Source organism: Sceloporus undulatus, chromosome 6 (assembly GCF_019175285.1).
Source record: "Sceloporus undulatus isolate JIND9_A2432 ecotype Alabama chromosome 6, SceUnd_v1.1, whole genome shotgun sequence".
In the NCBI taxonomy this organism is placed as follows: domain Eukaryota; kingdom Metazoa; phylum Chordata; class Lepidosauria; order Squamata; family Phrynosomatidae; genus Sceloporus; species Sceloporus undulatus.
Genome location: NC_056527.1, coordinates 8,691,831 through 8,706,669, shown reverse-complemented (window position 1 = coordinate 8,706,669; position 14,839 = coordinate 8,691,831). Strand labels below are relative to the sequence as shown.

Here is a 14,839-nt window from a genome sequence, read left to right as displayed (position 1 = left end):
AACCCAGCACACTGTGACTGACATATAGACTGTGGTCTGGGCATTTGTCCAAATGCATATTGTCAGTGTGATGTCTGGGATCACTCCTTGAAGTGCCATGCCTTTTTATGACCATTAGTTTTGTTACTTTTTGCCTTCTGGTGTTTCACAGACCTCAGGTACTTGTACAATGGCATTTTGTCCCAAATAAGCCTCCAGAAATCTTTGTGGGCCCTATTTACAGCTTTCCTCCCACTGGTGGAAACATGTGAGAGCACGGAAAAGGGGGAAGAATAACACTTACATTAAAGAATGGCATTCAAAGAATTACAGGGTGAAAGGTCATGATTAAGTTGCAATGCTTACACATTCGGTGTGTTGCACATTTTTAATGCAAGTAAAGCACTGGATACTTCTAACGGATTATGGTACAGTGAACAGCCCACTGCCAATTTTCAAAAATGTTTCTAGTCCCTAGGATGTTGAATATGGAATTGTGTGTTAGGTGAAGAATTCAGAGGCAACTTAAGAGGGGGAACATCTCATTTGTTCCCCGGAGCTGCAGCAGAGAGAATTCCAAGCTTCACCCCAAACTACGGATTCCAGGATTCCCTGGAATGGAGCCATGACAGTTAAAGTGGAATCAAACTGATATAACTGCATAGTGTGGATACACAAACTTTTTTTATGGATTACCACTGCCAGAATCCCTTAGCCAACATAGAACGTAGCAACACTGGATGCAGGATTCTGAGATCTGTAATCCAGACAGAGGGATCCCCCCCCCCCCGCCTGTCTTGGCTCTGCAAAATGACAGCAGCCTGAAGCAGACACACAACAGAACAAGGCTTTTAAAAAAAACAAGAAACAAACAAAAATAGGAAAATAGAAAAGTCACACACACACACACACACACACACACACACACCAAGGGATATGTCTATGTGAGTGCATGCATGCATGTCCAAATTAGAAATTATATTTGTCTGCTTTATAAAAGTGCCAGGGCTTCCCTCACAGCAGTCAACAACTCACTCGTGTCCATATGACCCAATTAATCAGCCCATCATAACAAATTTAGAAAGGCAACTTCCAAAGATGAGTGAGCAAATGCTGCTCAATATTGCGTTCCAAAGAATGCCACGCAAAGGCTGCCTTGTTATTCAAAGCTGGCAACAATAGGAAAAATAACTATAACAGTAAAGACACCGTGTGTACAGAAATCTCTGAATTCTGCCCTTCTGGACATTTTCTGAGTGATATCTGCTATGTTTCCAAACTGCCTGTAATAGCAGCAACACCAACAGAATATCTAATGGCACTTTCATGAGTTTTATTTGGGATACGTTGTTGTAGTCTGCAGCCTGCAAATGCTTATATATACCAAACATTGGTCAAAAACACACTGCAGGAATAATCCAGTTTGACACTGCTTCAACTGCCATGGTTCGGTCCTAGGCAATCCTGGGAATTGTAGTTTGTTGTGACATCAGAGCTCTCTGGCATAGAAGGCTAAAACTACAGCTTCCAATATCCCCAACACTTAGGCAGGACAATTCAAGCTTCAACAGGATTCTCTGTTGTTTTGATGTACATGACTGCAATTTAATAAAATTTTAACAACAAAAAAGTTCACACAATTGTCTGCAATACTTTAAATCTACAGATAAAAATAATCCCTACTAAACAGGGAACCCAATTAATACAAATGTTTCATCTGATTTACAAATGGTGAGAATTGTCAAGTAATGTAAAAAGAATACAAGCTTTTTCATCTACCCAGGAAATGTGTTGTGGGAAGAACACAGAAATGGGGAAACCTCTCAACTAAGGGTCACAGAGTATATATACCCCACTCACTTCCATGCCAGCATTCTCTGAAGATGCCAGCGACAGATGCTGACAAAATGTCAGAAACAAACTCTTCCAGAAACGGCCACATAGCCCGAAAAACCCACAAAAAACCCAATTATAACAAAAATAAAATACAGTCGCCCCTCCTTTCTCGCATACTTGAGATCCATGTTCTTGATTATACACAGAGGGGTGACCTCTGTTATCCTCAATGGGTCGCCCCCCCCCCCATGGCATGCACTCTTCATGCGTTCATGGGAGCGCACCCCATTCAAGCCTATTTTTGTGTGTGAGGGATGTTCCTCAATGGATCCCCTGTGAAAACGGAGGGCTGACTATAATGGTATTTTCAGTGAGGAGGCCAAAACATAAGTGGCAAATCAACAACACAATTGAACAGGAGGTGGGATCTCTTTTCCTGTAGCTTGCATCCACTGTTCTGGGTTCTATTCTCTGGAGCAGCAGAAAACATTAATAATAAGAGCCCTGCTGTTACTGACTGAGCCAGTGGGAGGAATGGGGATCCCTTGCTTGCTTGCTCACTCATTCTCCTCCTCTTCCCTCTCTCTTTCACTCTCCACCTTTTAGTGTGGGGTTGAGCCAGATGGGCCTTAAAGGGGCAAAAGAAGGAGAGTTGGCCCTTAGGGACCTGCTGTAAGGACATTGAGGGGTTCTGTGGGCTACAAGTTAAGAACCACTGGTCTAAGTCACCTTTTGGGGGCAGTCTCTGGTCCAAAACACATTGCAGAAATAATCCCATTTGAGGCCGCTTGAACTGCCCTGGCTCAGTGCTAGGGAATCCTGAGAACTATAGTTTATTGTGGCCCAAGAGCTCTGTGACAGAGAAGGCTAAATGTCTCACACAACTACAGTTTCCAGAATTCCCCGGCATTAAGCCAGGGCAGTTCAAACGGTCTCAAATGGGATTATTTCTGCAGTGTGTTGGGGAGCTCTGTTTATGGGCAACAAGATTGAGGGAGTGGTCCACTATGGAGCCTGCTTCTGAATTACAACAATGCTACAAATGTTTTAATTAAAAAAGGCCAACCGCTTCATTGCTACTCCCAGTTAGAGCATACCTACTGCCTCAATGAAAGTTACATTAAGTGTCAGCTTAGCATGGAGCAGTTGATTCAATAGGCATGCTCTAGACAGAACTAGCAATTGGATTTAGACCTCTTTTTAAGTGTTGTACTCAGCCAGGAAGTCAAAGGACACAGAGAAAGCTGGGTTCAAATCAATGTTTCATACCCTCCAACTGCCCAGTTTGGTAGGGACAGTCCTGATTAGTCTTCTGTCATCCCGCTCTCACATCCACTTTTCAAATGTCCCAATTTCTCTTCTCCTAGTTACATTTTCCCTCTTTGTCTCCAGCGTGCTTCAGCTGCAAACTAGGTTGAAAATGCAAAAATAGTTTGCATTCTGTTATCTCAGTGAGAGGGCAGGAGAAAGTGGGGTGAAAGCTTGCCCTTTGCCAGAAGAGTATGGTAAAAGCACACTGCTGCAACTTCTCCTAGCTTGTTGCTACTCCTCATTAACAGCTTTTGCCATCTTAATCAAACTCTGATGTTGCTTTGCCATATGTGCCCCAGTTTTCACCTGTGAAATGGTGGTGGCTATGCTGTTGTACAACATAAATAACTAAAGACTTAATTAGATATTATATAAAGAAGCTGCCTTATATTGTGTCACACATTTGTCCCATATAGCTCAGTATTGTTGATATAAATTCTTGAAATAAATAAAAATAAATAAAATATAGATTGGCAACAATTCTCCTGAGTTTCTTTCTTGGACTTCTTTGCAAATGTTGGAAGTCAACCCAGGGCTACTGGTTTACATGTCAGGTTCCCTACCACTAAGCTAAGTTCTCAAAGAGAAAAACAACAAGAGCAATAAAACCATCACTATTTTGCTCTGGCCTGGCAATTTTTGCAATGAGTAGTGAAAACTCCAGAGCTTGGAAACATTACTTTTGGGGGGGGGGACTACTACAATTCCCAGTGGCCCTGAAAGTAACTTTTCTCAAGTGCTAAGAAAATTGCCCCAAATGCTTTTTTGATTCTTTGTTTGCATTGTCTGAAAACATTCAGTGAAAAGATATGAATACTTTTTGCTAGCCCTAGGAAATGTGTCTCTTTCCATTTTCTTTACACATGGGATCTTCACAGAGGTGTGCTGCATTAGGACAAAGCTCAGACTGGCACTTGTTTGGAAAAGGGTGGCGGGTGCCACACCATTTGACAGGATAATAGAAATGTCTGCGGAAATTAAAATTCTTCTCAGTTAAACTCCACACCTGTCAGGAGCAGCAGCAATGTTATCTCTCCATCTGAACTTTCAGATTGCTGTGCTCAACAGCATTATGAGCATAGCTTTCTGGAAAGTCCTAAGGGTTTCTTTCAAACTCAATGCCTAGCCTTTTGGTTAAGAGTGTTATCTGATGCTCTTCACTGGAGTGGGAGCTCAGCTGGACTAGTAGTACATGAGGGAAAAGGAAAAATGACTGCGGTTCCTAATCTTGCAGCAACACAGAACTGTGGAAGAACACAGCATGATGGGAAGCCATTGAATGCAACCTTCTTCAACACTGCAGGGGTGCTGAAGATGGTGCACCACTGATCCATCAAACTGGCAAAAAGATAAAGAATAAGAAATAGAAACACATGATGGAGTATCAGGTGTAAGATGCAGCTGACGTGAAAGCTCAGCTCTATTTGCACAGTAGCCACAGTTGTGGAATAAGGCAAGATTATCTGGACAAATGTGCCCAGTTCACATAATATATACTGACAACAGAATTTCATTTATTTGTGAGAAGCTCGGATTATTTCAGCATTGGGTTCACCCAGGCATTGCATGTCAAAACATTACTAAATAACTAGAGTAGAACTCTGCTTTGATCCAGGGATCAGTTTAACCAGGGCTGTGCATATTCTGGACTGTAGAAAAACTTCAAGGGCTAGGATGGGTTGCGGCAAAGGCTAAAATGTTCCCTGAACAAAACCCCCACATTATATCTGTTTTCACTATTATTTCTATACAGCTGCTTTAGTGTTATCTCCCCCCTCCCTGCAGTCATCCTTCCCAACCTACCAGGGATCAGTCATATAGAGATAGGAAAGATAGTAGGAAAAGGTTAATGTATTTAATCATTAATGAGTTAAAAAATCTAATTGTATTGATTTTACATTAGAAAGAGAAAAACTTCATTACATTTGTATATTAAATTTCTTTTAAAGTTAAATAGCCAGCACCAAAATAATTAAGAGTCAGCATGGTATAGTGGTTTGAGTGTTGGACTAGGACTCAGGAGACCAGGGTTTGATTCCCATCTTGGATATGAAACCCACTGGGTGGACTTGTAAACCCCAGACCAGAAGGCAACCCCTTTCCACCAAGACACTGGGTGAGATCCCCCTTGAGGGGTCACCCGGTGTGGCCCACACCCCTTTGCCTCCCAGTAATACCCCTGCCTGACAACACACTATTTACAACAATTTCTAGATCTTAGAACTGTTTGTCTGTCTGCCAAAAGTATTATGAATCTCAACCACAGATTGAGATTCATAATACTTTTGGCAGCTATGTTGGGCCACCCGCACAAAGACCCATTGACTAAAAAGGACCAGGCAAATATCTCCCAGACATGACACTCCTCTAGCTGATCCTTCAAGTAGGTTGGATGAGGGCTGCTAAGAATCTATTGTATCACATGTCCTTCTTGCATATGGAATGAACCAGATGTTCAGACCTCGCCCTTCTGGTTTTCCAAAGAATAGTATATCACAAATCAAAGAAATACAGCTCATGTGGACTGTACATATTAAATTTCTGTCCCACAAATCTTTTCTGCAGTTATGTGATTGGTGTTTGTCTTGCATATAGTGTAATTTTCTTGATGGAAACCAAGCAACAATCCATAAAACATTTCCTGCACTTACACTGTGGTAAATGTAAAGTAGGACTGTTCAGAACAAGAAAGGTGAACTTGGATAAATAAGCATATCTAAAGCTTGCTTGCAAAACCCTGCAAACTTGCTGACTGCAGCCCATTAGTGTCAGAGTGGGCAGGAAACTTGAAAACTGTCAATAGTTATACCTGGAGACATGGAAGTGTAGTAGCCTTGTCTTAGAGAAAGTCTGACAAGAAGAAAGAGAGAAATAAAATGTGATGAATTTAAAAAAAGAGAGAAAAGAATCTATTGCATAATTTGTTGTTGCTGTTGTTGTGTGCCTTCAAATCATTTCTGACTTATAGGCTCGGTACAGACAGTCAGAAAGCGCTGTCCTTGGGCCAAAATTAGGGTTTGGGAGCGTGCAGCAACCGCATGCTCCTGAACCCTAATATGGAACGGCGGCACCATCATGGCAGGCTCCTGTCCACACAGGGGCCGCCATGATGATGCACGCACCGTGCAGCGTCCAGATGTCACTGGCAGGAAATGGCAGCATGGTGGCGCCTTTTCCTGTTTGCAGCACCACAAAAAAGAAGTGGCTCTAGGCAGCTTCTTTTTGGCAGTGCGTTGGTGCTGCAGTGTGCGGCTGCTGCAGCACCAACTCGGGGCAAAGATGGGTGGCGTGGAGCTGCCCGTCTGTCAAGCCCCATAGAGACCCTAAGGTGAATCTGTCATGGGGTTTTTCTTGGGAAGTTTCTCCAGATGGAGCTTGCCATTGCCATTATCTGAGGACGAGATTGTGTGATTTGCCAAAGGTCACCCAGCGGGTTTACATGCCCAAACTGGGATTTGACGCATGGTCTCTAGAGTCCTAGTCCAATACTCAAACCACTATGTCATGCTGCCCCCCCCCCCCCGACAAAGCTAAATCATGCTTTCACAGAGTGCTCCCCTCTTAACTTTGGTATTGGATCCATTATGCTAACCATGCTTTGGGGAAATGCAGAAACAAGTGTGTCAACATTCTAAGCTCCTCCGGTATAATAGGTTAATCACATTGGCAAGCAGTCTTGTTATAAGATGGATTCCTTTGTGTGTTGAGGGAATAGCTCCTACGCTCCGGACTCTCCATCACAAGGTACCTGAATTTCTTTTCCCTACTCTGATTTATATCAGCAGTGACTCTCAAGAGAAATCTATTTTGTTACAGGAGTCTCCCTGGAATGAATAGGGAGGGGAGGAAACGCTGGGTTTCCCTCTGATAGATGAGACAGGAATATTAATTAAAGAACAGTGATCCAGCTACTGCCTTTGTTTCCCCCCCCCCCCCCACCTTAGGTGAATGACAGCAAATTCTATCTGTGGAAGGATGAAGTACAGAGATCTAGAGCTCTCTTACTGCAAAAACTTTGGCTGCTGCAGCACTGCAGAATTAATGCCATTTGGCTTAATGCCATTTTAACTGTCATGGCTTCATCCATTGGATTCGTAGTTTGTTGTAGTACCAGAATTCTCTGGCCAAGAGGGGTTTGGGTTCAAACTGCTATCTCACACTGGCCCTCTCATATAGGATCTTAAGTGACTATGATGATAGTGGTTGTGGTGAAGATTTACAGCCGTATTCCAGGATTAGTGGTTCATTTTTTAAATAGCTCACATCTCCTCAACCCTCTGTTCAGGTTTTTGGATTTTTTGAAAAAATGTTTTCAAAATCAGTCACTCCCAAACACTTCTTCTCTCCCAGTTTGGGAAGTCTGGGTTGGAAAGAATATTTTAAAAATTCCAAAAAAATTGGTCAAACACATATTTGACACTGGGCAGAAGAATTCTGGACTGATTAGAATATTTGCAGTTTCAAGAATCCCATTGTGGGGAAAAGGCAGGTTATAAATCCTTGAAAATAAATAAACAATAAAAATACATTTGGGCAGCTCTCCAGAGGGTCATAGGCCCCCAAACTGCTCACAGTTACCCACTCTCTTCTGGATCATTGAAAGATAAGTGAGATCCTTGAGCCGCTCCAAGGATTCTGCCCAGTCAGTATTATCTGCTACAAAGAAGAAGAATACCATCATGGCAAAACCACTACATTCTTCTTAACAATGGCTCTCTTGCAGAGGATGCAGCTATTCAAGGGGGAGTGGGTGGAAAGACAATGACTAATATTTCAAAGAGAACAATCCCTCATAACTAGGAGGGATTATTTCATGGCCCAACGTTTAGGGTTGCTTTAGGTATGTTTACTGAGTTAGCTTCCTCCCCACCACCGCCACCAAAGCAAGAGAGGCTGCAGAGAGAAGTCGTGTGAGGTGAAGCAACACACCTGCTGCTTTGAGAAATTATTGCAAAGTGCACAATGGGGAAAACCATGTATTTTTCACACCATGTTTTAGATTCCCATTTCCAGGCTTCTTTCTGGAAAGAAACAGATTTTCACACCCATCTGTGTATCTATCAATAATATTAATACTGATCTAGTATATGGTTATGATGTAGATAACCTATGATATGTACCAGTAATCTATAATATCTGCAAATATAAATATAGATATATAGATATGAAAACCAGCAGCAGGCAGGTAGCTCACCACGTATCAGATGATCTATCTATCTATCTCTCTCTATCTCTCTCTCTCTCTCTCTCTCTCTCTCTCTCTATCTATCTATCTATCTATAATCTAGTATGTTTGTATATGTATACATACAGTTGGACCTTGGTATCTGAAGGGGATCTGTTCTGGACCACCACCACCCCGTGTGCAGAAACCGAAAAACACAGGACCTCCAGTCCCATTCTCCCTAATGGTGGCGCAACATGCATGCCCACTAGTGCAACCACATGCATGTACCACCATTCGGGACAATGGGTGCTTGCCATCCATGGATACTTAAATCTATGGATGGCAAGTCTGCAGATAAGGAGCCCCATTGTAAATGTATATGTATGGTGTAGTGGTTTGAGCATTGGACTAGGACTCCAGAAGATCAAGGTTCAAATCCTTGGTCACCCATCAGGTGACTTTGGGCAAGTGATACTCTCACAGCCTCAAGGGAAGGTAATGGCAAACCGAATAAATCTTACCAATAAAACTCCATGATAGTTTTGCCTTAGAGTTGTGTTATACAACTCTAAGCGAAAAGGCAGCATCAGCGGCAAAATGCAAGTGATAACATTCAGCTGCATCCTGGAGGAGGATTCAGACCAGGAAAGGTAAGTTGGATTTTTTAACTGTGTGAAAGACTCCTATGTCTCTAAGCAGCAGAAAACAGCTTTCTGCATTCTCAAAGTGACAACCCTTCATATATTTAAACAGCTCCCTGCCCTGAGTGCCATTGTATTTTACAGAAATCTGGCATACAATTTAAAAAAAAAGAAAAGAGTAACTACACCAGAACCATAACACTTTGTGGAATACTATTAGTGATAAAAGCCTGGCACCAGAGGGCAAGAATGCTGAGCATTTTCCAGGATCCTCAAACTAGCAGAGGATCTAGTATTCTAACAAGACTACCATTTCTGCTTTGCGCAGAATACTTGGAAAGAGAATCCTCCATTTATATGTTATGTTTTTCATGATGGGCACAGAAAATGGTGTACCCAAACAGCCCTGAAATTCAAGAGCCAGCATTGTGAATCCGCCTTTTTCCTCCTGCTCCTTCGTATGCTGATATCTAGCTGTTTCTCAGACACTCAGTTACAAATGCCCACATAAACACCAACACAGCCTTTTCCAATATAAGAAATAGGAATCCTGTAAACACCCATTTCACTGTACAAGATAAGCCTCTAGCCAGCTTTTCCAAAGATGCTGAAAGCACATGAAGATGTCAAAAATGAAGGTGAGATTAGAAACTCATTTGCTGCTTTCTTTCTTAGGAAAAAAAGCTTTCCTGAGCCTACCCTTTGTTGTGCATCATCCTAAAATAACATGATTTCTAGTCCTTGTACATGGAGGTTTTCCTGCATCTATGACTTACATACATATAGACATTTTTCACAGCAATTGCTCTCTAACAAGAGGCATTCCCAAGATATACTAACACTCAATAAGACAGCACATGCCCAGCCATAAAAGATTCCCAAACAGTGAAGAAAGTTCAATTTCTCATTTTCCAAAGCCTTCATGGCAACCAGAGTAATGATGCTGAATATAATATAGTTCTACTGTGATTTTCTGACTGTAAATTACTCCTGTTTGTCTGTCACAGTTTCACAAAAGGAAGTCTTAGGAATTGTAATATGGAGCAAGGATTGAGAATTCTCTGCTTAGGGACCCTGGTTTCTCTACAGAGGCTGAGGCCTGTTACAGACAGCCAAAATAAAGCTGCTTCAAGTCTCTTTGGAGGTATGGTATTTCAATGATACATGCGTCCTAAGAGTCCAAAGGCCGCACCAAAGCCACGCTCTAGTCCTAAGGACTGGAGTGCAGCTTTGGTGAAGCTTCCAAACTCTTAGGACTCATGCATCATTGAAATACCATACCTCCAAAGTGACTCGAAGCAGCTTTATTTTGGCTGTCTGTAACAGGCCTGAATCTGCACTGCAGAAATACTGCACTGGGCTTGACATCACTTCAACTACCATGGCTCCATCCTATGGAATCCTGGAATTTGTAGTTTGTTTGACACCAGAGCTCTCTGGCAGAGAAAGTTAAATTTCTCACAAAACTACAAATCCCAGAATTTCATAGCACTGAGCCATGGCAGTTAAAGTGGTGTCAAACTCCATTATTTCTGCAGTGCGGATTCAACCAGAACTACAATTCCCAAGGTTCATTGGGCAGAGGAAATGACCCATCAATCAAGGCAGTAGTATAGACAGATCCTTACATGCCACAATGATGAGAAACCAAAACAAATAAAACCACTCCTTAAGGATAAGTTTGGTAGTATACACAGACAGGTTGATCTTGAAATGATATTCAAATTCAAAAGCAGAGTCTTCAAATATAGTAAGATATTGAGCAGTGAGCAATGCTATTAGTTAAGTTAGATGGCCAGCAGTGTTGCCAATTTCCAGGGAATTCCCCAGTTTCCAGGTAATAAAAAGCCTTTCCGGGTAATTTCCGAGTATAAAAAATTATGGGGAATTTCCAGGGAATTAAACCTTCCCATTGGGTAATTAAAAGCCTTTCCGTTTATGGGGAATTATTTCACTTCCTGCCCAAAAAATGGCTGAAAATGCCTTTCCCACCCCCCTAAAATAGCTGACCCGGAATTCTCTGCCCCTGCTCCTGACCCAGATGCCCTGGAAAATTTTGGGGCATTTCAGGGATTTCGGGGGGGGGGGGGGTTCCTTCGAGGGTGATTGGCAACACTGACGGCCACACCTTCACCACTAGTTGGGAGTGTTTATCCTGAAGTGTAGCTAACTTTTATAGCACGGGAAGTATGAGTCTGTGATTGTCCTGAACTTACGAGTAGCTAATTCATGGTCCCATTTCTACACTACAGACTCTTCCACTAGTAATGTACTTTTGCCTATTCCATGGCTCAATAGTCTAGAGAACTTCATAGCACTTGGAATGGTATATGCACTATAGCATATAGTGGAGCCATAGATTTGGCCTTTGGGGTGCCAAGTGGAGCATGCCAAGTGGAACCATAGATGTAGGCCTTTGAGGTAGAAGGCCAGAGTTATACTCAGCCAATGAAGTAGGCAGGCCTTCAAATGCGGGCTTGCTAACATACCATAGTTTGGAGTAAGTGATAAAACACATTACTTTCTAAAGAAGGTCAACTGTAAGATCATGAAATCTAGAGTCTAAAATTACCTAACTGCACCACTGCTTCTACCTTGGACCTGATTTGTAATCTTGCCCCAAAAGTCAGCCACCCCATCTTTAAGAAGGAGCCTACCTGGTCAGTTTCTGTAAAGGTGCTCTGCTCATCATCTTCAATATCAGACTCGCCCACAGCAATGGGGACACAGATGGAAAGATTGGGGTTGGTCATAAAGTCATCATCCTGGTCGTTGGTCACCTGCTGCTTCTTCACCCTGTTCCTTTCAACCCCATCATCCCCAATGTGGTTCTCCTGGTGGGTATCCTCTTCTTTGCCAAACTCCATAGCAGTGTGGTTATTGATGCAATTGTGGACAACGCCTGGGTTCTGGGCTGCGAGCTTCATCATGGCTTTCTTCTCAGCAGTTGCTTTGGGCTGCCTAAGGACGTTGCAACAGAAATCCCACATTGCACGCTTGGCATAGTTCAGCCCCCTGTTGATGCGGGCAAAGGCAAGCTGCAGGTTGTTCATCTCCCCATCCTCGTCTGGTGCAGAAAGGTTATCAGCACTAAATGAGCTCAATAGTAAGGCAAGAAACAGGTTCAGCACCTGAAATGTAATGCAACTGTGTTAATCACCCTGGGAGTTCATATTCATTTATTCATTATGGTTCATATTAGGAATTCATATATTCTGAATAGTTTCATTCCAAAGTAAGGCAGCCCAAGTTAATAATGATCTGGTGTGAACCCCTCAAAAAGTACTTATTCACACAGTTTAACTGACTAGGGAAATGCTAGCTAAAAGCATAAGTAATACCCTGCAATGAAAGGTTGTAGTCTAATAGAGTGCTTCTATTCAGGGCCCCAGCCACTATGTAGTCTCCCATCCCCTCCACGTTTCAATCAGTCCATGTTCTATGGCACTGAACATGTTCTCTCCTCACTGGCGTCTTCCCCCATCCATGCCTTCATGTGTGTGGACACAGTTTTGCCCAATCCAGTTCTATGTATTTGTTTTCTTTATTGATATTTATAGGCAGCTTCAATGCTTGGAAATTTTACTTTGTGGACTACAACTTCCAGAGTCCCCCAGCCAGCAGGTCTGCCAGGCCACCCCTATTCTAGTATATCTCAAAGTCACAGCAGCTCTCTGTTCTAGTTCTTGGAGCATTTTGAAATTCTTTCTAAGAGTGAAGCAGAACACGATCTGTCCAGATAACAAGATTGTCCTTTCTGCTCTTTCACTGACATCTGTGTGATTTCTTCTCCCTCTTCCCTTTCCAGACATTGCATTATATCCCCTACCTGCATGCAGAGATATTTTGAAGCAGCTTTGAGACTAACTGTAAGAAAGATGTTGGTAACATGAGCTTTCATAGATATGAGCCTACTTCCTCAGATGCATGAGGAAGTACACTCAAGTCTATGAAAGTTCATGCTACCAGCTTATTTTTTTCAATTAATTTCAAAAGTGTTACAAGATCCCTTTGCATGCTGATTTTCCAGACTAACAAGCTATGCCTTTGAATTCTCTACCTGTTTATTGGTTGGTTGGTTGGTTTTTGTCTCTCATCCACTCAACAGTCCACTACATGTTATTATTACCTGTTTTACAGCCCCCTCCTACCTCCATCTCCAGGGTATATGTGTATGTTTAAATACTTGTTTACCTTAGGGTAACCCCCAAGTCTCCTGGTACCTTGATCTTGGTGAATGGTGCCATTTTGCCACCAACTGCAGAAATCAGGAAGACCTCAGCCATAAAGAGAAAAGATTGAGTGGTTTGACTTTCCAGATGTTTTGGACTCATGGGGATCCTGGGAGTTGAAGCCCTAAATATCCAGAGATCCAAAGACCTACAGCTCTCAGTTATGACAGCTAAATACATGCAGAAGACTGACAAATGCTGAAGGCAGATATTCAAATTTTGGTGACCTCCTTATGAATGACCTGGGGAGTTAGGAGGAAGAGCTGAATGCCCAGCTGCAAACAGAAAAATGGACTAAATGGACCTCAGTGTGTTTCAGCCATGTAGTTCTTATGTTTCCTAAAGTGACCAAGTTTTCCAGATCCCAGTGACACCTTGTTGTCATAGTTCATTTATACCAAAAAGTCTTGCTTTAAAAATATTCAAAGGGACAGAGCTTCTTCAGCTCACTCTCCAAATTGTCTTGTTTTTATTGAGCTGTAAACTCCTTTAGCATGAAAAGCATGGTATAAATGCTTTAAATAAATAAGTAAATACCCATAAGATGAATTTCTTTTGTCATGGTGCCTGGAAGACAGTATGACCCCCCATATCCACAGGACTGGAACTCACATTTTCACTCACCCACATCTGAAAAAATGTGTTCTCTCTAGATTCACATATCTCCCACAGATATGGGGGTTGTACTCTATAATGTTATCCAAGGCATTCTACTCAGTAGCATATCCCAAGCATGATGTAGACTCTTGACTTAGGATATTATAACATTTTGCCATCTCTATATGAAGCTAACATATACAGTACACACACAATTTGCAACACACACACTATTTTCTCACTCAGTGTTCTTTTATTGGAGAGAAGGAGACAAACAATTTCTTGTGATTTACACAATCCCCTGCGCATTCATTCCTTCACTGCCCTCCTTTTTCCACTACTTGGGAAACAGACAACCTACCTCAGGGCAACCCTGGCACATGGGAAGGGAACGCCTTTAACCATTGCAATCATAGTCCTGCTTTTAAATGGAGACACATGCATTCTTGCAAAGCAGAGAAAATGAAAGGATTTCCAAGATTAGATGCTTTTAAAAAGAGTGAGAAAGAAAGAAAGAATGTTTACTCTACTGCTATATTTGTATTTCATAACATATCCTAGGATAAGTGTGAATGCTTATTTTGAAGTGACAAAAATATATCAGCTCTAATGCAAAGGTTATAGTCAAAGTGAATTCATCATGGAAGGAACTCTTGCCTTCCCCCAGAATGCTCTTGGACTCAGGTCAGAAGAAAAACATCTTAGGGCATCCAACCTTTCTATGGTAGGTTGCAGCTGGGAAGAGCTTTTTATGTCAGCAGGCATTTAGCAACTAATTGTTTTAATAAAATAATAATAAATAGTTTATTTATATTTCCCACCTCTCCCTGCGGATCAAGGTGGGATTACATCAGTAAAAATATAGTACAATACATACATACAATCAAAAAAATACTAAAATTACTATTAGTTCAATAAAATAACAAATCATCTATAAAATAATAAAATAACAGTTCTGTCATCAATGACCTGGATGACAGAATTGGGAGCATACTTATCAAATTTGCAGATGGCACCAAATCAGGAGGAGTAGCTAATACTCCAGAGGACAGGATCAACATTCAAAATGATCTGAA

General features: G+C 41.9%; 1 protein-coding gene across 1 annotated transcript in view; it reads right to left on the bottom strand.

Annotated features, from left to right (window-relative positions):
- Positions 1-14,839, bottom strand: part of LOC121932863 (sodium channel protein type 5 subunit alpha-like) — a 345,269-nt gene that overhangs the window by 85,973 nt on the left and 244,457 nt on the right. Inside the window, exon 16 of the mRNA XM_042471901.1 lies at positions 11,592-12,065. Coding sequence (XP_042327835.1) covers positions 11,592-12,065 — 474 coding nt within the window. The remainder of the gene's footprint in view (positions 1-11,591; positions 12,066-14,839) is intronic.